This window comes from Zingiber officinale, chromosome 2A (assembly GCF_018446385.1).
Source record: "Zingiber officinale cultivar Zhangliang chromosome 2A, Zo_v1.1, whole genome shotgun sequence".
NCBI lineage: Eukaryota > Viridiplantae > Streptophyta > Magnoliopsida > Zingiberales > Zingiberaceae > Zingiber > Zingiber officinale.
Genome location: NC_055988.1, coordinates 92,389,186 through 92,416,089, shown reverse-complemented (window position 1 = coordinate 92,416,089; position 26,904 = coordinate 92,389,186). Strand labels below are relative to the sequence as shown.

The 26,904-nt window shown below is 35.1% G+C and overlaps 1 protein-coding gene across 1 annotated transcript; it reads right to left on the bottom strand.

The window, feature by feature from the left end:
* Window positions 1-1,116: 1,116 nt before the first annotated feature.
* LOC122041535 (vacuolar cation/proton exchanger 3-like) lies at window positions 1,117-26,440 on the bottom strand. Its single transcript, XM_042601249.1, has 12 exons — window positions 26,150-26,440; window positions 24,964-25,224; window positions 24,725-24,792; window positions 24,628-24,656; window positions 24,313-24,509; window positions 24,012-24,224; window positions 22,905-23,036; window positions 21,818-21,934; window positions 21,685-21,738; window positions 21,020-21,136; window positions 20,535-20,628; window positions 1,117-1,460 (listed from the first exon to the last, which is right to left on the bottom strand). Exons 1-12 carry the CDS (start codon window positions 26,150-26,152, stop codon window positions 1,453-1,455), a joined length of 1,293 nt encoding a protein of 430 aa, XP_042457183.1. The 5' UTR covers window positions 26,153-26,440; the 3' UTR covers window positions 1,117-1,452.
* Between the last annotated feature and the right edge of the window lie 464 nt (window positions 26,441-26,904).

Sequence of the window (26,904 nt, the reverse complement as noted above, 5' to 3'; positions counted from 1 at the left end):
ACCTTGCTAGGGTTCGTGATAGAGCACGAGATGAAGTTGCGTCTCTGTCGGTGTGCATGGTTGTGTGCAATCGAGTCTAATGAATCCACTAAAGAGGATTTCACTTGAGCTAAGATATCCTTTACTAATCACACTATACATCGTACCATTGCAATGTCATGTTGGAGTTTGGATGATCATTGATCCGAATTCAAGGTGAATAACCATTAACCGATCCAAAAAGGTGTACATGAAAATGCCTGAAGGCTTGAGAATAGTTAGTTTATAATGAATGCAACGCTCTATGAACTCAGAGATGCACCATGAACTTGCAAATTTGTAAGCTTGAGTTTGGGTCGAACGGGTTAGCCCGTCCGAGCTCCATAAGTCGTCGAGCATTCTTAAGTGCCGAGCAATACAATCATTTTTATAAATCTGTTATTTCTTTCTATACCCAAATTTAAATAAAAAATTAAAAAATTAAGTGTGCTCATCTAATTTAGACTCGAAAAATTGGATCCCGAGGAAATTGATTAATCAAATTGTATTAAATTAAACTACAACTGAAATTTAAACTGAATTATAAAAATGATTTAATTCGTTTTGAGCTGAATTGAATTTACATTAAAATATTATAAATTTATTAGCTTAAACATTAGATTCTAAACATATAAATTTGAATATCCTATTATTATCTTGGATTAACCAATATGCTTTCTGTAAAACTAATCTAATTTAGAATAATTTGAATTTTATTCAAATAGAGCATAATTGAACTAAATAAATCAAATTGAATTTCTTATAAGCACAAATAAAAAAGAACATAAACATATTTACATCAATAAGACACAATTTTCTAAATAAAAATTGTTTTAGTGGATTGAGTCTATCTTTCGGTATTTTATTTTTATATAATTAAATAAAAAATTACATTAGCTCTGTATAGGCAGCATTCTTCTGCCAATAATTATAAAAATTAAATAAAAAAAAAAACAGAATCACTAATTTACTAATCAGATTAATGAAAAGTAATTGGGCAAACTACATATCAAATGAAATTAATCCTAATTAAACAGCCTAACTACTTAAATAAATCAAACTGTAGAGGTAAATGAAATTCACTAAACCGTCTAGAGAGAGCAGGATTTAAAATCCCTTAATTTTAGTCACAGTAAGGTCTTTCCACATGAACAGAATCAAACATAAATCCCATACAAATGGTACTTACATGGCATCAGGCAAAGAAGAAAATATGAGGGAGAAGAGACAAAATCTGCTGACTGATTTCTTCAAATGAGTTTATGGGAGAATATATATCTTTTGATAAATGGTAACCCAAACATGAACTGATAAAGATTGAGTGAGCAATAGAATTTACCTCTATCATACTCTCGGTTCAGCAGCAAATGACTTGGCCTCCAGTGTGATGCAATTAGTTGGTTAACTGTGTAATTAGATTAGCTTCTCTTCCGATTAGTCACCTGAAAATGTAGTCAAATTGTGAACTTGGTGCCTTAATATCGCGATTTTGTTGATTGAATTGTAAAAGCATTTGTTGTTAAATGTCTCTATAATCCGCTAATCTGTTAGGATTTATTTTCCTAAAGTTATATGAGAACTATGAGCAAAAAGTAGGGAAGCTTGGTTCATGGAAAGGGGGGTTAAATCTGTTTGGATTTGTTTTCTCAGTTGTATAAGAACTAAAGGCCAGAGGGTTTAGATTGATAGTGCAGATGTCTCTTTACTTCAATGGACAAGGAAGTTGTGGGCTCTTATTTTTGCATCAGGCACTTTGCCTTCCCAGCGTCATCCTCTCCCTTGAAGTGGTGCACAATTGCATCCTTAAATCTCGAGGAGGCTTGTATCGCTGGTTTACAGATGCTAAGGGCAGCTCGCCTTGCTGCTGAGCTTGCCATCCATGTCAATGTCAAGATCAACTAGAACTGTCCCAACAGGCGCTTAAGCATGTAGAGGTCACAGATACTGGATTATGATGCCTGAGTGCCCAACACCAGTGGCAACCAAAAAGGAGAAGTAGAAGGGGTGGCAGAGGTGACTTGAGTGGTCGTTAAAAGATGATTAGCCTCAAAGCCGTGCATTGGTGGCCTAGTAAGAAGGAAAGGGAGGAGATGAAAAAGAAGATGAATGGATAATTTAGTCATTTCTCTTCCTCCCACTTTTCCCCCTCTTTCTCTTCACATTACCAAATAGACAAATATTGTTCCTACCTCCCCCTACACTTCTCCAAAGAAAAAGGAGCACAAATACTCACAACACTTTTCTCTCCAAACATACTCTTCTCTTCATGTTAAAATGTCTATTTTTATTACAGGTCCTACCTCATAATAAAATCACTCAATTTTACTCTTTAATTTCGATATTAAAATTTGAGTAAGTTTATATTCTTTCTTCCGGCATGTTGTTGTCATGTGACCAAAAGGTCACGGGTTCGAATCCTGAAAATAACTTCTTGCAAAAAACAGGATAAGGCTGCGTACAATGGATCCTTCCCCGGAACCCCGCATGACGGGAGCTTCGTGCACCAGGTTACTTTTTTTTTTATATATATTCTTTCTTCCTTTTTATTCTTACCACTGCACTTCAACTGAATCTCTCTATTGACTGTAAAATTCCAAAAAAAAATAAAAATAAAAAATAAAATACTCTCCCTCCCTCCCTCCCTCCCCTGTAAATTTGCTCATTTGACATCAAATATCACTTCTCTGCTCCGGCATCTCCTTTCCTTTAAAAAGTAAATATCAAAATTCTATTTCATACAACTTATATTTTGTTGAACCTTTCCCCACTTTTAGGCATGAATCTGTAAAGTCATAATTTCTACCTTTCAAAATCGACTATTCATGCCTAGGGTGCTCTAAAGTTGTAAAAGGGCAGTCCGACGCACGAATCTCCCGCTATGCGAGGTCCCGGGAAATGATCCATTGTACACAGCCTTACCCTACTTTTTGCAAACGGCTATTTCCAGCTTTATATCTAAAGTTGTCATCTAATTTTTTTTTAACTCAATCAAACTTTTTTATGTTGAATCGGGTGATGGTACAATCTAAGCGCGGACAAAATAACAATATAACACCACTTTGATGAAGTCGATGCTAGAGTTGGACTCTATCTCTTTAAGACAAATTTGTCCTACACGTGATGCTCACGGAACACGACAATTGTCTCCCAAGATACAACAACTTTATCTTATGATAGCAGCATTGCAAATCACAAGACCTCTGAACTGAAGAAGCTTCTCGAACTATCCAAATGCAAGTATAGAATGCAATGCTTGCCTTGCTTTGAAATGGAATGAAATGAGAATGTGAGGATCAAATGAGGGGTAGAAGAACCTCTTGATTCAATTAAATCTCATTCACACCAATTTTTCAACAATACCCACGTGAATAAAAATTAATGATGCATGTATGCTAACATCAAATGAGAGTTGAATCGAAAGATTATTGTTTCAAAAGAGGTAGCTTGTGGCTTTGAACCTTCCTTAGTAAAATACCATCGGATTTACTAGGTTGCTTAATGAATGTGATGTCTTGAACTACTCAGTCGTTTTGGTAAACAAAGACAATGGTGTCTACATAATAACAGTTTTGGCCATTTTGGTCATGGACAACTTGGATTCATAAGTGTTTCATTGAAGCGGCCCTCTTCACTCTTCTATAAGTGACCTCCTATAAAGAATATTCTACCATATTCTATTTTTTCAAGTATAGGAGTCAGTAAAAGTTTATAGCTTAAACCCATTACAGATCGTAGGCAGCACTTTTTCATCCTAGGAATGAGAGGGAAACTAGTCGAACTTTTATAATTTTGTTGTTCCATTGAACTAATATCTTGAGATCTCCAATCAACATGGTTGGGTTATCACTATAAATGTTCTTGTTTGTAAATTTTTAATTTCATTCCTTTTAATGTGTAGTATATTTGATCTCTATTCAAACTTTTTATAAACAAATCCGCTAAGCTATCTTTCGATTTGACATTTGACATAGTCGACAGAGATAACTCCATTAGAGATCAACTGCCTAATAGTATTCTGTCATAAACGAATATGTCGTCACTTACCATTGTAAGTGCTATTTTGTGCCCTTGCAATTACCAATTGATTATCACAATATATCATCACGGCAAGCGTTGGCTTTGCCCAACATGGGATATCCTCTAAGAAGTTATGAAGTCATTCAACTTCTTCGCTTTATCTAAGGCTTTAAACTCAAATTTCATAGTTGATCGAGCTATATATGTTTATTTCATGGATTTCCATGACACCGCTCCACCACCAATGCTATATACATATCCACTAGTTGATTTAAAGTCGTTTGTTTCAGATATCTGATTTGCATCACAATAGCCTTCTAATATCACTGGATATCTTGTATAATGTAATTCATACTCTAAAGTGTATTTTAAATATTTAAGAACCTTTATTAATGTCTTCCAATAGTCATCATTTGATTTAATTATAAATATACTTAATTTGTAACCGCATAAGCAATATTCGGACATGCAGTTAGTGACATACATCAAACTGTCGATTATTCTCGAATATTCCAATTGTGATATAGGTTCACCATGGTTCTTACTTCTTAGTCAAATGCAAGCTTAAGTCCATTGGTATTTTTACACGAGGAAGATTATATAAATATTAAATTTGTTTAGCAATGTCTCAATATAATGAGATTGCGAAAGGACAATTCCTTCTACTGTCTTAGTGATCTTAATCCTGAGTATAACATTTGTTATATTCAACATCTTAATAGTCGTGATTATATCATGATTACTCCCCATGATGAGCATATCGTCTACATATAAACACATGATGACAATGAGTCAGGTGTGCCTTTAACATATATGCATTTGTCACACTTGTTTATTTTATAACATCATAATTTTATCAAATTTCTCGTGCCACTATTTTGGTGCTTATTTTAGCCCATATAGTGACTTCACGAGTCGACATATCTTATTTCCTTGTCCTGGAGTCACAAACCCTTCAGATTGCTCCATATGTGTATATTTCATCATCTAATTCACCATTTAGAAAGGTTGTTTTCACATCTACTTGATGTATCCAGGGTCGTCTCAACCATTTTTGAGGCCCTAGGCAGAAAAAAAAAATCAAGGTTTAAAATTTTGACCCGTACCGAGGTTTCAGCGCTGGACTGGAATGATACAGTTTCGGTACCATATCGTGTCGATATAGTTTCAGTATTTTTTAAATATAAAATGTATTAATTAAAAACTAACATATTTAACATAAATATTTGAAAAATAAACAAGATGAAAAATAATCTTTTTAAAAAGGAAAAGATATGAAAATAGATAAATAAAAAAATAAAAATTTTATTATAAATTTTAAATTAAAATAAATGAAATATAAAATTAATTAGATAATTTTATTAGGGTTTAATAAAGTCTCTTTATATTATCTCTATCATAACTAGAAGTTGATTAAAATAATTAACTTAAGTTTAATTAAAAAAAAATAAAATCCAACACCACTCGCGAGCCCGCACGACTTCGGCACTGTCGCGGGTTGCGCGACCAGTCATGACCGCGGGGATTACGTGACTCCTTCAGCGCGACCACGTTGGCGCGTGCGACCCCTCTGTAGTGATCGCAGGGTCGCACGATGCCTCCGCAGCGGCAATGGAAGGGTTATGCGACCCCTCCGCTAATGTTGCAGGGTCGAGCGACCCCTCCACTGTGACCACGAGGGCGCGCAACACGTCGCACCTGTCGTGGGTCTGGTGTGGGGGTCGTGCCGGTGTTGGTCGCCAAGCGGAACGAGATGGTTCGTCCGTTTCGACCATTTCGGCATGACACTCTAAACCATGAAAAAAAATTAATATTTTTTAAATAAATATTATTAGAAATATTTAATTTTATTAGTTATAGCAAAAGGTGGAATTTGCCACCCTAACAGCCCAACACGACCGACCCTACAAGCATCAGTAAGGAGATAAATCGGGAAGCTGTAGTTGGTCGTTGTGGCGAGAGCATTTTCCTTGGTTTTGCCGAGATTTGACACCTTGTCCATTGTAACAATATCTATCACGTATTAGTCAACTCAACTATGTCCTTGGGACGATATTTATTTTTATTAGTAAAATTTAAAAGGGCAATTTCATATATTGCCAATGATTATTTATACAATTGGAAGCAGTAGCCAACTAGGCCACGTAGTAATAATTTTATCTTATGTCAAACCTAAAAAATAAAAAATATTTTATATTAACTAATTTAGAAATAAGTAATAAATTATTGTAATACTATTAATATATATTTTAATTACAATTATTTTAAAAAAAATATCAATTATTTTTAACTCCGAGGAAGGAAACTCTCGACATAGCGGTAAAATTATTATGTGACCGAGAAGAAATATGCTTGAGTACTAGATATAATCACTACTTATAATATACTCTTCCTCGAAATCAAATCCCGTATTGATGGGAGATTCGTGAATTAAACTATCTTTTTATCAATTTTAACTTTGATAAATTATTAATAAAATTTATTTAGTCAAAAATATTTAGCTAGAAAATATCGATGGTTAATTACATTTTAATAAAAAAATAAAAATAAATTACCAACTAAATCTAATTTTAATAGTAAAAATTAAAATTATCAATTAAATCTAAGATTAAAAAGATAAAAATGATCCAGATTTAATCTATAAAAAATTTAAAATTTTTGATCAAATATAGTTTAGCTAGTAAAAAATTAAAATTACCGATGAAAATAAATCTCGGCTAAAATTTATTTTAGCTATAATTTTAAATATTTAATATCTAAACTTATATGTTTTTAAATTAATATTCATATTTGATTTATATAGATATATATATGTAAAATTTGTGGACCCCAATATAATAGGAGCCCTAGGCATAGGCCTTAATGGCCTATGCCTTGAGCCGAATTCACATCCATTCAAGTACCCATTTATATTGTTGCAATTGAGATACTGATGTGATCCTTATTACTAGTGAATAGATATCAAAGAAGTCAAAACTTTCTCTTTATTTGAATCCCTTTGTCACTAATCTTATCTTCTACTCATCAATAGTTTCATCAGCCTTATATTTCTTCTTTAGAATCCATCTACATCCTAAAGGCTTAATTCCATGTGGAATATTCATCAATTCCCAAACATAGTTTTGCATGTTGGAATTTATTTCACTAGTGATGGCTTCTTTCCAAAAGGGAGGACTTGATAAGACTTCGCTTATTGTCCTTAGTTCATTTTCCATCATATAAGTCATGAAATCAGGACCAAATGAATTTACTATTTTAGTTCATTATTTCTAAGATTATATATATTCGCAGTTTTATAAGTTCTTTTATTTAAACTTTCTTCTTTCTTCTCTTTGCAAGGAAAGATATCTTCAAAAAATACAACATTTCTAGATTCAATTGTTGTTCCAGCATGTACATCAAAAATTGTTGATTTGTGCATCAAAAATCGATATGCACTACTATTATTGGCATATCCAATAAAAATACAATCGATTATCTTTAGTTCTATTTTGGTTTGCTTTGGCTTAGGCACTTCTACCTTAGTCAAACATCCTCACACTTTCTGATATTTATAAGAAGGTTTATGACCCTCCCATAACTCATAAGGAATTTTATCTTTCTTTTTGTGAGGGATTTAATTGAAAAAATGATTTGTCGATAAAATAGCTTCCTGACACAAATTCTGAGGTAAGCTTGAATTTATCAACATAGCATTCATCATTTCTTTAAGAGTTCGGTTTGTACACTCGACAATCCCATTTGATTGAGGAGAGTAAAGAGTTATCGTTTGATGAATAATATCATATTCTACACAAAATTCATCAAATAAATCATCATATTCTTGTTGGATCGAAAGCGCTAGAGAGAGGAAGGGGGGGTGAATAGCGCTCGTGGCTTTCACAATCGATTTCGGAATCGTAAAAGTAAATGAAGCGAAAAAAAAATAACACAAACACAGAAGACACGAGAAGTTACTTCGTTCGGAGCCTATCTCGACTCCTACTCGAAGACCTGCGGTCGTTGACCGCTTTCGGTGGGCAACAATTATATAGCGCAAATCTTTACAAGTAGATGAGAACAAGTATAAGCTTAAAAAAAAAGATTATACCGACAAAATACAATATATTAAGAGTGGTTGCTGATTGTCGGAGCAGCAGGGTGTTGTTGAAGCGTACGGAGCAGCACACTAGAGCACAAGAGATCTTCTGTTCGAGAGTTGTTTATAAGCTGCACCTCGAGGCCTCCTTTTATAGCTCTGCAAAGTCTGATCCAGATCCCCAAGCTTCGAGATCAAGTTTGACCCGACACGGATCGGTCGACCGATCCCAAGGTTCGGTCGATCGATCAGGCGATCCCTCCTATCTGATCCGCCCGATCTTCTCGCTCCGCTTCAATTCGGTCAAACTCTATCCGAGGTTCGGTCGACCGATAAAAGGTCTGGTCGACCGATAAGCTCTTCTGACTCAGCCCAGTCAGTCTGATCTAGTCGACACCCAACCTAGGTTCGGTCGACCGATCCCCTGGCCGAACCCGGTCCAACCTTTGGAGATCTGATCTGCTAGTATGGGGGTTCGGTCGACCGATCCCGGTCACTTCTAACTCTGCACAAAAAGGTTAGTCTCCTGCAAAACAGAATTAGAACACAATAGATAATATGTAAACAAATGAATTGACAGCCTTCGGACTGTCCAGGTCTGACTTCGGGTTTCCGACCGGAAACCCTAGGTCGACCCGACGCTTACTGTTCCCTCTGCGGGGAACGCGTCCTCACCTACTCCACTCAGGAGATTTACCTGATGTCAGTCCGATCCTCCAGACCGACTGAACTTTCCGCCTAGGGTTACCACCCGCTAGGACCTAGGGTTACCACCCCCTAGTGTTTTTCTCCACCTAGGGTTACCACGCCCTAGGACCTAAGGTTGTCGCCCCTTAGGGTTTTCCGCCACCTAGGGTTACCACCCCCTAGGACCTAAGGTTGCCGCCCCTTAGGGTTTTCCGCCACCTAGGGTTACCTCCCCCTAGGACCTAGGGTTACCAACCCCTAGGGTTTTCACCTTGCCTAACCGCAGCTAGGACTTTTGCCTAAGCATCACTTAGGACTTTCCTGCAAGCTCCATGAACCTTGTTAGATAACACCACAGCTTAACTTTGAACTCTTTGTCATAATCAAAACTCAGGTTCGATCATCTGGTGCTCACTGCACCAACAATCTCCCCTTTTTTGATTATGGGGATCTTAGTTCAAAGTTAAGTAAATTATAACATTAAATAAAGGAATAAATAATGGAAATTAACCATGAGCATCAATGCAATTTAAAGTTTATGCTCCCCTTTCATTATGTTTAATTTCATGATTTCTTAACTTTGACTTTTCTCTCCCCCTTTGACATAAATCAAAAAGAGTTAACAAAAGAGAGAAATAGTCTATTAAGCTCCCCCTAAAGGGTAGCATAATTAAGTACTTAGACTTTGATAAAAAAAAAAAAAAAATTTGGTTAAGTACTTAACTTAATGTATAAGGCTTTTGAAAATAATAATTTTTTCACGTATTTAGTCTTAAAAAGACTTAGCTTTTCAAAAAGAATTGTATTGAAAAATACTTAGCTAAATTTGAAATGCTTAGCTATGTTTTCAGCTTAAAAATGATTGCGTTGAGAAAATATCTTGCCAAGTAGCTAAGTTTAGAAAATAATTTAATTAAGTTTAGTTACAGAAAACTTAATTAAGTACTTAGCTTTGAAAACATTTAGCTTCTAGAGGAGTTATAATTTAAAAGTCAGGACATAAATAATTTTAACTTTAAAGGTAAATTTAAAAATAACCTGAATTTTTGAAGATAAAGAAAAATAGTTTTTAATTTTTTTTTTTTTAAGTCAAGTCAAAGATAATTTTTATTTTAAAAACCAAGAAGAAAAAATTTACTTTAATGAAAAACTAACTTGGAAAGACTAACTTTAAGATCAACTCAAAATCACTCCCCCTTAATTAATGCCTTAATAAATTCTTAGGGTCCTAGAGTCCAAGCATGAGAGGTTAAATTGATGTTCAGTTATTCAAATTGTTTTGAACAGGTATTAGAGCCCTAAAATACAAGCATGCTCAATCTTACAATCTCCATTTCCTTCACCAACTGTTTAACCTTTAGCTACTTGCTTATTGCCTAATTTTCCATCTCACCCATTCTAGGTTTTCAGGCATGTTTAGCTTATGAGTGAGTGTTAGATAAAGTTATCTTTGTCAATAAAACTATTGAAAATATAAGTTTGAATTTCAAATTAGTAAATATTAAATTTTGAGACTATAGTAAAAATTAATTGGAGTTAACATAATTTTATAATATGATTTGAGAATTAAAGAATTTTAAACCCTTTTAAATTAATTAATATTTTGAAATTAATTGAATAATATTCTGAAATTAATTGAAATGAATTTTCAAAGGATTTTTAAAATAATTTTTAAATGATTTTAAAAGATTTTTCAAATAATTTTTAAATAATTTTAAAAGATTTTTCAAATAATATTTAAAGAATTTTTTAAAAGAGTTTTAAGAGATTTTTAAAATGATTTTTAAAAAAATTTTCAAATAATTTTGAAATTAAGTTTTAAGAGATTTTTAAAATATTTTTTTTTAAATAATTTTGAAATTAAGTTTTAAGAGATTTTGAATTAATTTCATTTGAAAAAATAATATTAATTATGAATTTAATTTGAATTTGAATTAATTTTAATTAGGAATTTAATTTTGAATTAATTTTAATTACGAATTTAAATTTTGAATTAATTTTAATTACGAATTTGAATTAATTGTGAGTTTGAATTAATTTTTAATTTCTTAGTCATCTCACCCGATCTAAATTTTCAATCAGGGAATCCTATAATTTTTATGAAATGAATTAGGTTCAATTTTAGGGTTATAATTAACTTTGTGTTAGATTCAGATTTAGCTTTGGGTTCAACAAGTATGCATTCTTTGGATAAACTTCTGGGCTATGGTGAGTCATAAAGACATCATTAAAGTAACCATGCTTCGAGGTTTTCCAAATAGTCCTACCCATTGAACTTAGTACAAAACCTTGGTCTAACTAGTTAGAATCCATAAAGGGTAGTTTCGGTCAGTTCCACTTAGCCAAATACACCAGGTTGAAGTCATACTCATATCTTCCTAGACATGCGATAACTAAGTTTCCCCAACGTACTATCATCCAATACTTCACCAGTACAGTGGGTCAAGTTAAACCTAGTCCCTTTTAATCTATCCTTAATTACCCTGCCGGGTAGTCTACTCTTGGTTACCCTTATCGGGTGGATTAAGTTCGGAGGTGCCAGCTATTCTGGAGTCTTCCTTTGGATTTTAATTTGATTTAATTTGATTTTAATTTAATTTAATTCGAATTTAACTTGATTTTAATTTAATTTGAATTTTAAGTTTATTTAATTTGATTTTAATTTAATTTGAATTTTAATTTTATTCGAAGTTTATTTAATCTGTTTTCCTTTTTAGCTTTTTTCGTAGTGTTTAAGTTTTACTTTAGACTTATAATCTAAGTCTAGATTTTGTGATTTGACTAAATTATTAACAATCTTCTCCAGTGTTCGAAATTGCGCCCTAGGCGGCCACCTAGGCGCTGCCTAGGCGCTGTGCGGCAGGATGCCGCGCCGGAAACCAGGATTCGGCGAGCCAAGCTTTTTAAGGCATGTTAAACCTGATTTTTAGGTATTTGTCAGGCGTTCGTTTGTTTCATCGCCCCGACTGTTCGTCTTCCCTGATCGCTCCCTAATCACTCCCTGATCGCTTGCTTCCGGTAAGTTTTTGTTTTTGTTCATTTTTGTTTCATCGCACTTTGTTTGTTTCTCAAATCTTCGTCGCGGCAACACCGGACGCATCGTAGGTGTCAGACGCTGCCGGAAGCTTCGCCGGACGCGCCGTACGCGTCCGGCGAAGTCCGGCATCAACGTCGGACTTCGCCGGACGCATCGGACTCGTCCGACGAAGCTTCCGGCAGTGCCGGAGCCCTCCCGCGAGCCGCCGGTGGTGGCCCGTGGCGTCCGCCGTCCGCGCCGTCGCGCGAGTCGCGAGACTCGAGACAGAGATGCGTTTTTAGCGTTTTTTTTTTCTTTTTTTAATTTTTTTTAGATTTAATAAATTAAAACAATTCCTAACTCCTAACGGGGATAATTTTAATAATAAGGTTGAGTTCATAAACCCTAATAAAATTAAGATCCCAATTAAATATATTTAAAATTTATCTTTTTTATAATAAATATTATTAATTTATATAAAACAAATTTAAATATATAAAATTCTAATAACCATTATTAATTTATATAATCATATTTAAATATATAAATAATATATTTAATTTTTTTAAATAAATAATATTAAATATTAATTTATATATTAACATATTTAAAAAATTATAATAAATATTATCATTTATCACTTTATCAGATTTAAAAATATAAAAATATTTAAAATTAAAAAACATATAATACATATTAATAAATTAATAAATCATATTTAATTATTTATAAATTATAAATTTTATATATTATAAATTTATATTAATCGGATTTATACATATTAAAATTATATAAAAATTTTAAAATTTTTAATAAATATTATTAATTTATATAAATCATATTTATAAATTTTATATATTATAAATGTATATTAATCGGATTTATAAATATTAATTATTAAAATTATATTAAAATTTTTAAAATTCTAATAAATATTATTAATTTATATAAATCAGTTTTAAAAATATGAATATTAAATTAAAATTTTAAAAATTCTAATAAATATTATTAATTTATATATAAGTATATAACAGATTTAATAATATAAAAAATATATTTAAAATTAAATTTATTTAAACAAATATCTAATAAATTTTATTAATTAGATTAAGATATATAAAAAAATATTCTCAGACTTATTTCATATTTTCATTATTTTGTATTGTATATTTGTATGGTATAATTAAATTTTATTATCATATTATGTCTTGTAATATATAATTTTTTTCCCGTCAGATTATCTGTTATCAATGGCAAGCAATCCATCTTCGACAGCATCTACTCAACCCGAATCCGGAATTCTTAGAAGAAAATCAAATGACATCGGATGGGAGTTTGGGATATTGATTGATCCTAAGAACCTCGACAAAATTAAATGTAAGTTATGTGGAAAAGCAATGTCAGGAAGAGTGTATAGGATAAAGGAGCACATTGGAAATATACCTGGAAATATATCGGGTTGTCGAAAAGCATCTCAAGAAGACAAAAATAAGTGCAAATAGGCTATTTTAGAAGGGAGGAACAGAAAGAAGAACAAAATAATGGAAGAACAAAGTTGTAGAGCAGAGGTGGCTATTTCCGTAGATGAAGAAGAAGGTCTTGAAATTGAAGGGATGGATGGAGTTAAAAAACCTCTTCCACTTGGCCCCATGGATAGATATGCATTGGCAATTGCTCAAGTAAAGTACTTCGGCAAAAAAATATAAATGAGGCTCTTTTCAAAGAGAGAACTCAACAAGTTCAACAATATGTTGGGAGATGGGTTTATGAAAATGGAATCTCATTCAATGTTATTGATAATGATAGCTTCAAGCAACTAATGGAGGCGGTGGGTCAATTTGGACCAGGATTCAAGCCTCCAACTCAATATCAACTTAGGGAGCCACTATTGAAAGTCAAGTTGAAAGAACAAAACAATTCTTAAAAAAACATGAAGAAGAATGGGCAAAGAATGGATGCTCGATCATGACGGATCCATGGAGTGATAGAAAAGAAGAAGCATCTTAAATTTGTGTGTTAATTACAAGGAGGGTACTACATTTTTAGAGTCTAAGGAGTCTTGAGAGGAGGCGCATACAGACTGAACTTATTTTTGAGTATGTTGACAAGTGTGTTGAACAAGTAGGAGCTCGAATATTGTTCGGATTGTTACAGATAATGTCACCAACAATATGGTTGCAGCTAAATTGATGAGAGAAAAACGACCCGGATCTTTTGGAGTTCATGTGCAACTCACACTATTAATCTCATGCTTGAAAGTATTGGCAAACTTCCACGATATAAAAAGGTGATTGAGCAGTCCAAGGCTTTTACCATTTTCATCTATGCTCACCATAAGACTTTATCATTGATGAGAAGTTTCACGAAGAAGAGAGACATAGTCCGACCAGGAGTTACCAGGTTTGCATCAAATTTCCTCACATTGCAAAGTTTGATTGAAAAAAAAACTAGTTTAAGGGCCATGTTTACAAGTGATATGTGGGAGAAATGTAAATGGTCAAAAACAAACAAAGGAAAATTGGCTTACTCTACAGTGATGAACATGAGTTTTTGGAATGGTATAACACTTTGTTTGAAAATATTTGCTCCTTTGATAAGAGTTCTTCGATTGGTAGATGGAGATAGAAAGTCATCGATGGGGTTTTTATATGGGGAGCTTCTTCAAGCTAAAGAAGATATCAAGGTGGCTCTGAATAACGTGGAATCAAATTATCAGCCTATCATAGTCATTATTGAGTCAAAAATGAAGGATAGACTTGATACATCATTGCATACCACTGCATTTTTGTTGAATCCTTATTTTTACTACAAAGATAGTTCGATTGCTCTTTATGAGGAGGTCGCGATGGGGATTTTTGAATGCATGGAAACTTTACATGCCAATGAATTAGATTTACAAGATACAATTATTAACAAGGAATTTCCAAAATATAGAAATAAGACAGGGTTATTTGGAAAAACATTGGCAGCAAAAGCATGTGAAAAAAATGATGATACATTTGATCCATGTGCATGGTGGAGTACATACGGTGCTCACACACCTAACTTGCTAAGGGTGGCATTGAGGATACTTTCATTAACTACAAGTTCATCTGGGTGTGAAAGAAATTGGAGTACATTTGAAGGAGTAAGTTTTAAACTTTCAGTCTACTCTTTAATTAAATTAGTTATAATTTTTAATGTCTACTCTATATTCAGGTACTAACTATAATATTTACTTTCTCTGTTTTTTTTTTAGATTCATACAAAGAAAAGAAATAGGTTGGATGCCAACAGGTTGAACAATCTAGTATTTGTCCAATTTAATGCTAGATTGTTGAACAAACAAAAAAGAGAAAAAGAAAGAAATGTTGATGTCCTTCTTGCAAAAGATGCTTCAAATGAACAAGGTTGGATTGTGGATGGTGGGGAAGATGATGAAGTTGAACTAGGTTCCGGGCTCACTTGGCAAATGGTTGATGAAGCAAGTGGAGCAGATGAAAATCTACAACCCCGAAGAAGCTCCAGAGTGAGAGAACTCCATGAAAATGATTTTGAATCCGAAGAAGAAGATGAGGATCACAATAATGATATTGAGTTTGTGTCCGATGAAGAACAAGTTATTGAAAATTATGGAAAAGAAGAAGCAGAATAAATATGAGTCTATGAGATATTATTAGTTTTCCCAATTTTGAACTCATTTTGTTAAGACATGATTTATGTTATTTAACAATTATATTTTGCTTAGTGGTTACTAGTTCACAATGCATTGTAATCTTAAATTGAACTATTGCTACTATTTTCCAATGTTCTACTGTTTACTATATGATTATGATAACTTACTGCATGTTCATTTTTTGGTATTGGAGAGTATGTATTTATTTTAGCATACATAGTTAGATCTTCATTGCTATGAAATTGTTTAAGACAACATTTAGATTTACATATAACATTATCCACAGTCCACATGAAACAAGGGACGCCTAGTCCCCGCCTAGGCGGCCTAGGCGCTAGGCACTGGTCTGCCGCCCGACTAGCGCCTAGCGAATTTTAGAACCTTGATCTTCTCTAATTTATCAATTTTATCTTTTAAACTATTATTTTGTATTCCTAATTTTCTTAAGGTTAATTTCTTATTTTTACTTAATAATTTTGAGTTATTCTTGTTTATATATGAATCAAATTTAATCATGGTATTATTAGCATGTGTATCTAGTTTTGAAGAAAAATCTATACTTGAGCAAGCAAGATTAGTTGAACTACTGCAATCATGTGTTGTAAAAACTGAATTTTCATATAATGTAAATTTATTTACCTTGATTTCTCCCTCTGGATTATTGGGTCTTCTTTCTGGGCATTGTCTTTTGCAGTGACCCATTTGTTTGCATTTGGAGCATTTAATTTGTTCCTTCCCTCTTTTGATCATTTTCTCCTTCTCCTTCGATTATACCGGCCGAGTCTTATGAGTAGGACACTCGTTTTTATAGTGCCCTCTCTCCCTACACTTAAAACAAGTTATGTGACATTTGCATTTTGAATTTACAATCTTGCCTCTCAAATTCATGACAGGATCCTCCCCCTTGACTGTTGCCACCTCGAGTTCAGACTCAGATTCAGCAATTTCCTCTCTAGCCATAAGTGTTATGAAATCGGTCTGATCTGATTCTTCCGAATCTGGTTCGGAGGTTGACTCTGGAGATTCGTATTTGGGTTCGCAGTCTTGTTCAATTTCTGACTCTGAAGGAACCTCATGAAGTTTGAGTAGTTTCTCCCAAAGCTCTTTAGCAGTGTCGAACCTTCCGACTCGATCAAGCTCTGAATTTGATAGTCCGCCTAGGAGAATACATGTTGCCTTTGCATTTGTCTCGAAGTTTCTTATTGTTTGTGCATCCCACTTGTCACAGGTGATGGATACACCTTCTTCAGTTGGGAGAATGAATCCGATCTGGACTATGGTCCATGTCTCCACTTGAGTTTTCAGTTGGTGCTCCATCTGATCTTTCCAGTAACCAAAATTTTTGCTGGACAAGAGTGGTAGGTTTGCGGTGTTGTATCCATCTTCATAGGCCATTTAAAAACCTAGTACACAATATAAACAAAAAACTTATTCCAAGACTTGGTCTTGGATTAATAGTGCGGGAAAAAAATAGAACACGAACTCGAGTAGTGTTGCACCAACCTCAAACAAGAAATCTAATTACGAAAAATAAATTGGAAAATGGTAAGAATACCGATTCCAATCGACTCCTAAAACCAAAAAATGCCACAAAAGATGCTTGATTGGTGGTTGCACCAGATCAAAGCTCCCCCGCTCTGATACCAATTGTTGGATCGAAAGCGCTAGAGGGGGGGGGGGTGAATAGCACTCGTGGCTTTCACAATCGATTTCGGAATCGTAAAAATAAATGCAGCGGAAAAGAAATAACACAAACACAGAAGACACGAGAAGTTACTTCGTTCGGAGCCTATCTCGACTCCTACTCGAAGGCCCGCGGTCGTTGACTGCTTTCGGTGGGCAACAACTATATAGCGCAAATCTTTACAAGTAGATGAGAACAAGTATGAGCTTAAAAAGAAAGATTATACCGACAAAATACAATATATTAAGAGTGGTTGCTGATTGTCGGAGCAGCAGGGCGTTGTTGAAGCGTACGGAGCAGCACACTAGAGCACAAGAGATCTTCTGTTCGAGAGTTGTTTATAAGCTGCACCTCGAGGCCTCCTTTTATAGCTCTGCAAAGTCTGATCTAGATCCCCAAGCTTCGGGATCAAGTTTGACCCGACGCGGATTGGTCGACCGATCCCAAGGTGCGGTCGACCGATCAGGCGATCCCTCCTATCTGATCTGCCCGATCTTCTCACTCCGCTTCAATCCGGTCAAACTCCATACGAGGTTCGGTCGACCGATAAAGGTCCGATCGATCGATAAGCTCTTCTGACTCAGCCCAGTCAGCCTGATCCTAGGGTTACTGCCCCCTAGGGTTTTTCTCGACCTAGGGTTACCACCCCCTAGGACCTAAGGTTGTAGCCCCTTAGGGTTTTCCGTCACCTAGGGTTACCACCCCCTAGGACCTAAGGTTGCCGCCCCTTAGGGTTTTCCGCCACCTAGGGTTACCACCCCCTAGGGTCTAGGGTTACCACCCCCTAGGGTTTTCACCTTGCCTAACCGCAGCTAGGACTTTTGTCTAAGCATCACTTAGGACTTTCCTGCAAGCTCCATGAACCTTGTTAGATAACACCACAGCTTAACTTTGAACCTTTTACCATAATCAAAACTCAAGTTCGATCATCTGGTGCTCACTGCACCAACAATTCTCCTCCTAGATTACTTTGAATTCTTTTAATTCGTTAACCAATTTGATTCTCAACTTCATTCTTATAATTTTTTAATGCTTCAAGACTTCATTTGTGCCATTCAATAGATACACAAAACAATATATAGTGCAGTCATCAATAAAAGTAATAAAGTACTTTTTGTCTCCTCAAGCTTGCATGAATTTTAAATCACATGTCATTGTGAATTAACTATAGAAGGATCGTTCTTCTTTCCACTAAATGGAAAGATAACCTTAACATTTTCGCTTCAACATTTATTTCACATTTAGATGTTGGATCAATATTAAATATTAGCAATAAATTTAAATTCACAAGTCATCACAAAGTGCTATAATTTACATGTGTAAGTTTAACATGTCATAAATTAGAACACTCAATCAAATAAGCAAAATTTATAATTTTATTGTCATTGAAATCACGGTGTACAACCATTACATTCATTTTGAATAAATTGTTCTCCATGAACCCTCTTCCCATAAATTGACCATTTTTTGTCGATACATATTTATTTGACTCAAACACTAGCCTAAAATCAGCTTTGACAAGAGTCAACTTGACACTAAATTCTTCTAAATTTTGGAACATGAAGTATATCAATTTGTGTCACTTCTTTGCCTGATATCATCTTCAATACCACCTTGCCAAGACACCAACAATATTGAAAGTTGCAGAATTGTCCATGATTAATTTTCTCCCATTAATTTGGGCATAAGTTGAAAGTTAAGCCTTGTCAGAGCAAATGTGTCGTATAGCACAAGTATTGACCCACAAGTGTCTTCTATTGTCCACCAAGTTGGCTTTAAATACAACGACAGTCGGGTCTAATGCTGACATGTCCAGTGGCACTAACTTATCTTCAATCATGTGCACTTGAGTGACTTTCTTTGAAAATCGATAGTCTTTGGCCTTGTAATTCGGTTTGCCACAATTGTGATATATTTCTTGGAACTTCTTAGCCCTCCCTTGGCTCTGCCCTTTGTCGGGATAATTTCTCTTCTTGCCCGTGTTTAGTTCCATTAGATTTGCCTTTGCAAATATATGTATTTTTGTTGATTCTGTTTGCTTGCGATTATCTTCTTCAATCCACAGTCTTATCCTCAAGTCTCATCTCCTTTCGCTTGTGCTTTAAACAATTTTTAAATTCCCTCCACAAAGATGAGAGTTTCTCGATTATCGCAGCAACTTGAAAGGACTCATTCATTGTCATGCCCTCGGCATGCAGACTATGTAGGATCAATTGCAACTCTTGAGCTTGAGTTATACGATTTTGAAATCGATTATTTTGACGTCTAAGAATTTGCCGACAATAAATTTCTTTAGTTCGGCATCTTCTATTTTGTACTTCTTTTCAAAAGATTCCCATAATTTCTTTGCAGTTGTCATTGGAATATACATATTATATAATGTATTGTCCAAGCCATTGAGGATATAATTTCGACATAAAAAGTCACTATATCCTCAAGTATCATATGTCGTCCTTTTTTCTTTATGAGTCTCACCTTGAAATATGGAAGGGGCATCTTCACATAAGAACCTCGCAAGATTCAACGTTGTTAGGTAGAACAACATCTGTTGCTGCCACTTCTTGAAATCAGTACCTATAAATTTCCCAATTTCTGGCCATGCGTTGGTGGAAGAGTCGTCGATGATGAATCCATCATGATTGCAAGGAAATTCATCTTAAACTTGTTGCATCTGGTGGTGGTGCAATTTGAACGCGAGCAAATAATGATATAACACCACTCTGGCAAAGTCGAGGTTAGAGTTGGACTCTATTTCTTTAAGACGAATGTGCCCTGCACACGGTGCTCACAGACATGGCAATCTCCAAAGATACGACTTTATCTTGCAATAGTAGCACTACAAATCGAAGAAGCTTCTCGAGCTCTCCAAATGTAACTATGGAATGCAATACTTGTTTTGCTTTGAAATGGAATGAAATGGGAATGTGAGGGATCTTATTTATTTCAAATGAAGGGACAAAAAAACCTCTTGGTTCAATTAGATCTCATCCATCCAACTTGAATTGGATGATCTAAATTGCATCCCTTCCTAAGGAACACAATGCCTCTGCATTTGGATGCCTTCCATTTTGAAATCAATGTTGTGATTGGGTCGAGCCAGATTTGTTCATCTTAATCCAACGATCTACATTTAATTTCTCATGCACACCAGTTTTCCAACATTTTCTGTATACAACTGTTTCTCATACTCTGTGCCTAGGGTCAGTGTTGAATTCAATAATGTAGACCCACATTACTAGTTAGTCAAAGTTGGAGTCCTATATAAGGTTGCACTATTCCTTTTAGTATCAAATAATAATATTATTATTATTTTCAATTCTTGCAAAACAAACAAAAAAAAGTGTTATATGAAGCATATGTCGAGCTTCCTTTCACTTACTTTCTGTTGGATCAGTGTGGAAATAGAAGCTAGCAGCGACAATGAAGTAGCAGAGTATCAACATTAAACCTTTGAAATAGTTTGCCGTGCCCTCCTGAAAAAGCAAAACAAGCATTAACGGACCTAAAATTGGTATATTGAACTCACAGCAAGGTCAGAAAATATTACCAATTACAAGTCTCGACACAAAGTGCGAGAAGAAGCATATATTGACTACTGAAACTATGGCAGTGAAAGACATTTTCTCGGTGCAAGGATTGCAAAAAATAGATGCATAACAAATATACAAAGTAGGAGTCTTAAACTCTTCCTACTTAGAATTTTTTTCAGAATCTTAGCACAGTGCAAGAAGATGCATATATGTACTGAATGTTTGGCAGTGAAAGATATTTAATCAGTGCAAGGATTGCATAAAAATATATAAGAAAAGTTAACGCCGCATCTACACAACTTGAATAAAAAATATGCTTGATTTGAGAACCAACCTGTAGCATAAATGCCACAACCAACACTGTTATAAAAAGAGTTGCAGTCTCAAATAACTGAAAATTTAGGTCCATCTGTGTCCCCATAACCCAACCAACAACCACAGTGAAAGGAATCTGCAATTGCCACCACAAACAAGATGGTAATCCACATCAGTAATATAGTATAAAAGGAGAAAACATGAATGTCTAATTGGAAACCACAGGCAGGTAACTGGAGTGTAGAGGTCCAGAAGTACTTGAATTAGAAATCTGTTATTGGTGTGAAACTATAAAAATGTTTTACTTTTGACTCTGAACATGGGAAGTTTAGAGAGTTTTAAGACCATAGTGCAAAAATTATAGCATATTAGACTTGAAACTTTTCCATACTTCTCAAATCTTACTGCAAAGCCTGCAGCTACAACTTTTATCAGACAATTTGTGCTATTCCATTTGGAATCAACTGATAGAAAAGTGAGATTGATTTATTAAAGTACATAAATGATTATTTTGGATGAATGTTGTTTTGTCAAGATTTTCAGGAGAATTGCTCTCGTGGATGTTGCAATAAAATTCGTGATAATTACATGGGACTCTAATATATGGATAATTGGCTAACATATGCCCTTGTAATAAAATAACTAAAGGAACAAATGCAAATAGATAGGTTGTCGAAGCATTACCACAAACATGGATATTTGAGTTGATGATCCAATGGCAACTCCCAGAGAAATATCCTACAAGAGAGAAGAAAACAATAACCTGATTGCATGTGGCATAAGGAAATCAACATTAATCAATGTTCTCCAGATTTACAAGCTTATCCTTCATGGCAAACATAATTGCACTAGCGTGTTCAGCAGCATTTCCAACAATAGGAAGTAAAATGACACTGATAAAGGCCAGTGGAAGGTTCAATGCATCTGAAGCTCCCTAAACAATAATAGCAGATAGGAAGATAATAAAGTTAGTATAATTTTTGCCATATGAAATTTGGCAAATCTTACAACATTTAAAATGCGGAATAATTAACAAACAATAGTTTTTCACCAAATACTGTAGATTAGAACTCCACAACTTGCAGAAACACATTAAACTAGGGAATGACACAGCGCAGCAAGGTAAATCAGTAATCCTTACATGATAGCTATTCATATCAAGCCCTTTAGTTTATCCTCATCATTACCTCCAGTGTGTCAATACTAAAGTCCATCAAGACTAGGATTCATTTTTTACTACAGATTGGTACAAAAGAAGGAATCAGTAATGGTTACATGATAGAATCAAGATTTTTTGTTTTGCCCTCATATTAAACTAGGATTTACTTGTTACTAGGGATTTGCACAAGAAGGCAAATCAGTAACAGTTACATGACAGAATCAAGATTTTTCATTTTTTTTTCCCCCTCATCATCGATCCCTTCAGTGCACCAATACTAAAATCAGTCAAAACATGTGGATCTTAGTGAAAGCATCAATATGCCAAATCTCACTCTGACGTGCCACCCAAACCCAACACCAGAACTAGATCTTAGGCCTTGACCAAATCCCTTGCTTTTGGTATTTCAAATAGTTTTGAAAGAATAGGAAATTCATCATCTCATATGGTTAAAATGACCACCAACACATGGCAGTTAATTTGTTGCAAGATACAACAGCGTGCGTAGCATTTGTATGGGAAATTTTTACACTTGGATAATCCACAAGGTGAAACATTCGCACAGGAAGTTATCAATTACCAACCACAGAAGTGTGGCTAAGAGCCACACAGCCAATCAAGGACTGTTTGACCTCATGCATTGTGCAGTTACACATTTACACAATATTACAGAAAACACAGCCAGAACAAAATACTTTCAGAGGAAAAAAAAATGTTCAATATAATGAATAAGAGATTAGTATACCTCTATGACATCAACAAGGTACTCAGAAAGAATGGAAATCCAAAGTGTCAAAACTGCAAGCCATGATATTGATTCCCATTGGCTCAACTCTGGAGGTTCATCTTCATCAGAGTCCTCAATATGCCCCTCTTCCTAGAAGATATAACACTACTTTATAATTAAAATAACATAAAGTGCATAAGTCAAGTAAAAAAAGAATGAAGCAAACAAGAAGACATGTGCCATTAGTTGGTAACATAAAATCTCATTTGACCCTTTGCTCTAAAAAAACACAGAAAGAGATCAAAGACACAATTACCATTTTAAGTTACAAAATAATACGGAACAAAAAGGGGGCATGAGATTTGTGGTAAATCAGGACAGGAAAGCATGGAAGAGTTGAATATATTTATTAAAGATAGTATGCGTGCAGAACTTCACTTCTGATAATCAGCTTACTACAGGGAAAAAATAGTTTGGGAAAAGAAGTAGGAGGAAATGGACTGGAAAAGATTTCCTTTGTGATTCGTTGAGTGGGAAAAAAGGAGAAAAAAAAATAATTTCCTAATATTCATATCTCAAAAACACACAAATGTTCGAAAATAAATATCTACAAAAGATTTGGATCCACAATAAAGCAGATATACAATTTAGGTGGAAACAAAATAGGTGAAAATAAGATAACATTTCCCTAGTTGCTTTCTTCCATCCGGTTATTTCCAATGAAGGAAACAATAGGAAATAGTGCTTGAGGAAGTTTTTCCACAGATATTTTTCCTTCTGCCAAAGGAAATTTGACCCTTAATCTCAAATCTCCAAATGAGGGATCTTAAATTGTGCTTAAATGCCAGAAGCCCCCCACTATAGAAGTCCCCACCTAAGGACCTTGGCATTTTTTGTTGGATTGAGCTCCCTCTTGTACTTTAAAACTACAAAACATTGTTTCTTTGTCAAATAGCAGTTGTTTCTACACCAGTCAGGAGAAGCATATGACACGGATGCAGAATTCATAGGCTTACTACTGGTGTAAGATCAATTATTCATTGTCCTACACATCAATCAGGGGCAAATATGACAAACAAAATAATAAGTTAGCTGTGCGATCATTTATGTTGCCTAGTAACTCACATCTGAAATTGGATGGTAACTGTTTTGATGACTCCTGAGTTGGAAAAAAAGGTAACTAGCATATGCCACAAGCATAACGCCACTGCTAAACCTTGAAAGGGCAACCTCTGACTTTCCATAGTGCACCTCTGATCTTGTAAAGTGGAGGACAGCAGGAAATGTTAAACCCATAACAGCCATCAACAGCAACCCCGAATTCACAACAGCAGCAGCCTAGGTGGATTTGGTATAACATGTGTCAGCTATCATACTGCAACCATCCTAATTTTGCAAAATGCAAACATTCTCAACCAAAAGATACCTTATTGAAGAATTGATCTTTTTTGTTGTGAACAACCCCACCGGCAAAAAAAGCACAACCAAGAACTAGTAGCATATTTGATAAAATAGAGCCCAAGAGTGATTGTTGTACAACACGGATCATTCCACTTTTTAATGCATATATTGCTATTATCATTTCAGTTGCATTACCAAAGGTTGCGTTCAGCAATCCACCAACTGCAATTTCAAAGCAAAAGAACAGTTAACGTGATACATCCATCCGGCCCAAAAAGTCATTTATAGAGAAACTGGAACATATTTGATGGCTGGATAACATATAATTAGATCAGCTCACCTGTATGACCAGTGTAAGTAGCAAGTTGCCTGAAAAATAGAAATATTCAGAATAAATTGAAGATAGGAAACAATATTATAAATACGGATTAACTTACTCTGTTGCATATCCTAAACGTTCAGCTAAAGGAATAATACCTACCAAATTGAAGAAGAAAACTAACCCCTGAAACGAGCAGAAGAGAATAATCAGAAATGACATTCATTTTGTCGAAATGGTAATCCTATAGTTGACTGTTAGTTCAACATAAGCTTGTCAAGAATTGCATAGGACAGAAACAAAAAGTCAAAAAGTAAACAGAAGTATCAGGTACATACTGTTTCAACTTTGACTTACATGATTTTTAGTAAGAAAGTGGAGAATGATTGACAGAGGTCCAAATGGTAGTAGAATATTAATTTTTGCACTGAAAATGACAACTTTAATGCTCTTTGAAATTCCTTTGAGTATTCCCCAGGGGATCCTCGAATAGGCAACATTCAAAAGAGACCTACTATGAAGTAACTCAGATGAGACAATCTTTGTGGACGGTGATGATGAACTAGCAATTGTCTCCATCTCCATTGCAAAACCTTCCCTTTCATCCGCGGGTCTCATCTGTATAATTATCATAACAAATTCAATAAGCAGCTTAAGGAATACAATTCACTAACAAAGATTGTTCATGTAAAAAAGAAAATATGTACAAATGTTTTCTTAGGAAGTGAAAGTTGGTTCGGGTAGTCTGAAAAGAAAGCAGTCCAATAGTGGGACCAGACACTGCAAAGTCACATTATCTCAAGATAGGATTAGCCGACTTTGTGAAGCATGGTCACAAAGTGTATACTTCTATCATACTAGGATTAGTATCAAGTGGATGTAAGTCCAATTATGATATCACTGATGGAAATAAATCATTGACTATACACTAACACATTCCCAAAATCAAAACTTAGGTCGAGACAACTAGCTCAGGGTATCAACTATCAACTCAAAATGAGTCAAATGAAAGATGGAGTTATCCAGCAAACAACCACTCCACGATGCAAAATGCTCAAAAAGAAGAAAGAGAAAAAAAAAAGAATGGTAACATAATTAACCACATTATTTAACAACTAACGCAGGTCGTGACTAGCTAGGCACAAGCAGAGACCTTTGTAAACAGAAAACCTCATCCTCACAGTTAAGGCTTGAATTCTCTGAGGCTACTGCTTAAGCTCGGAATCTGCAACCGGCAAGACCTCGGAATGCCTTAATTACTAAGGTGTAAAAAATTGACCTCATCCGCAAACAATCTCTAACTGAGGCCCAAGATATTGAGTTGAGATCTACATTCTTAGTGTCAACGTAAGTCCGATATCTTGCACCAGGTTTCGGCCATTCAAATAATACTTGCAAAATTCAAAGGTCGTAACGCTGTACATCAATATCAAAGATGATCTTAAGCACTAAGGAATCCTTGTCCAGAAGTGATCAATTCAAGTCCAACAGAGATCTACAACAACGTGGAGACAGAGATCGGAAACAGAATGAGACAAGTTACCATTTTTTCACTCCTTGCGTCGAGAACGAAAGGGATTGAAGATAAGGTACAGCAATCGAAGCGAGAGGCAAATCGATAAAACTAAGACGAAGCTTGATCTCCTCCTCCTTTGCTGCTCATCTAGAATTTTGCCCTTTCGTATCTACAAATCCGAAGATTTTTTGGAACGTCGCCTTCCTTTTAGGGATTCGATTCAACTCCATGAAGACGGCGGAGATCGATGCCTCACCAAGTTAAAGCTTCTAGGAAGCTTCGCAGTGAGCCCTATGGTCGTCTCGGCCGCAAGTCGGTCCGTGTCAGATCAGCTGCCGTTGACTCAACTAGGCTCTATGTGTTTCGACCAAGTCTGACTACAGCAGAGTGCGTCGATTAACAATACCGATCTGCCATTCGCTGAAAACAGGGTTTCGTACTAAAAATATACAGCGGATGGAAATTTCTGTTCGCGTCCGGTTAGCGTACGGTGGCATCTATTTATGGAATTGGTGCGTTGAAATAGGATGCTTTAAACCAAATATTCAAATACGCCCCTATCAATTCTAGAAAATACTCGGGCACAATTTTCATTGAGCACTATCACTATGAAATACACGCCCTCCATCCAGGCCTCCACGGCTCCACCTACGACCACCTCTTCGACATCGATCTGCTCCCGGGCCCGGCTCCCCCCGGGGCAACCTCGGATACTGCAAGGACAATCTCGACGTTGACGGCGTGCGGAGTCTCCACCTCACCTCCACTCCAAAGAACGCCGC

Coding starts and splice junctions, on each gene's coding strand:
- LOC122041535 (XM_042601249.1), bottom strand. Junction 21,137..21,684: donor CTCAAATATCCATGTTTGTG/GTAATGCTTCGA, acceptor TGGCAATTGCAG/ATTCCTTTCACTGTGGTTGT. Junction 20,629..21,019: donor TTGTGGCATTTATGCTACAG/GTTGGTTCTCAA, acceptor TTGCTTTTTCAG/GAGGGCACGGCAAACTATTT.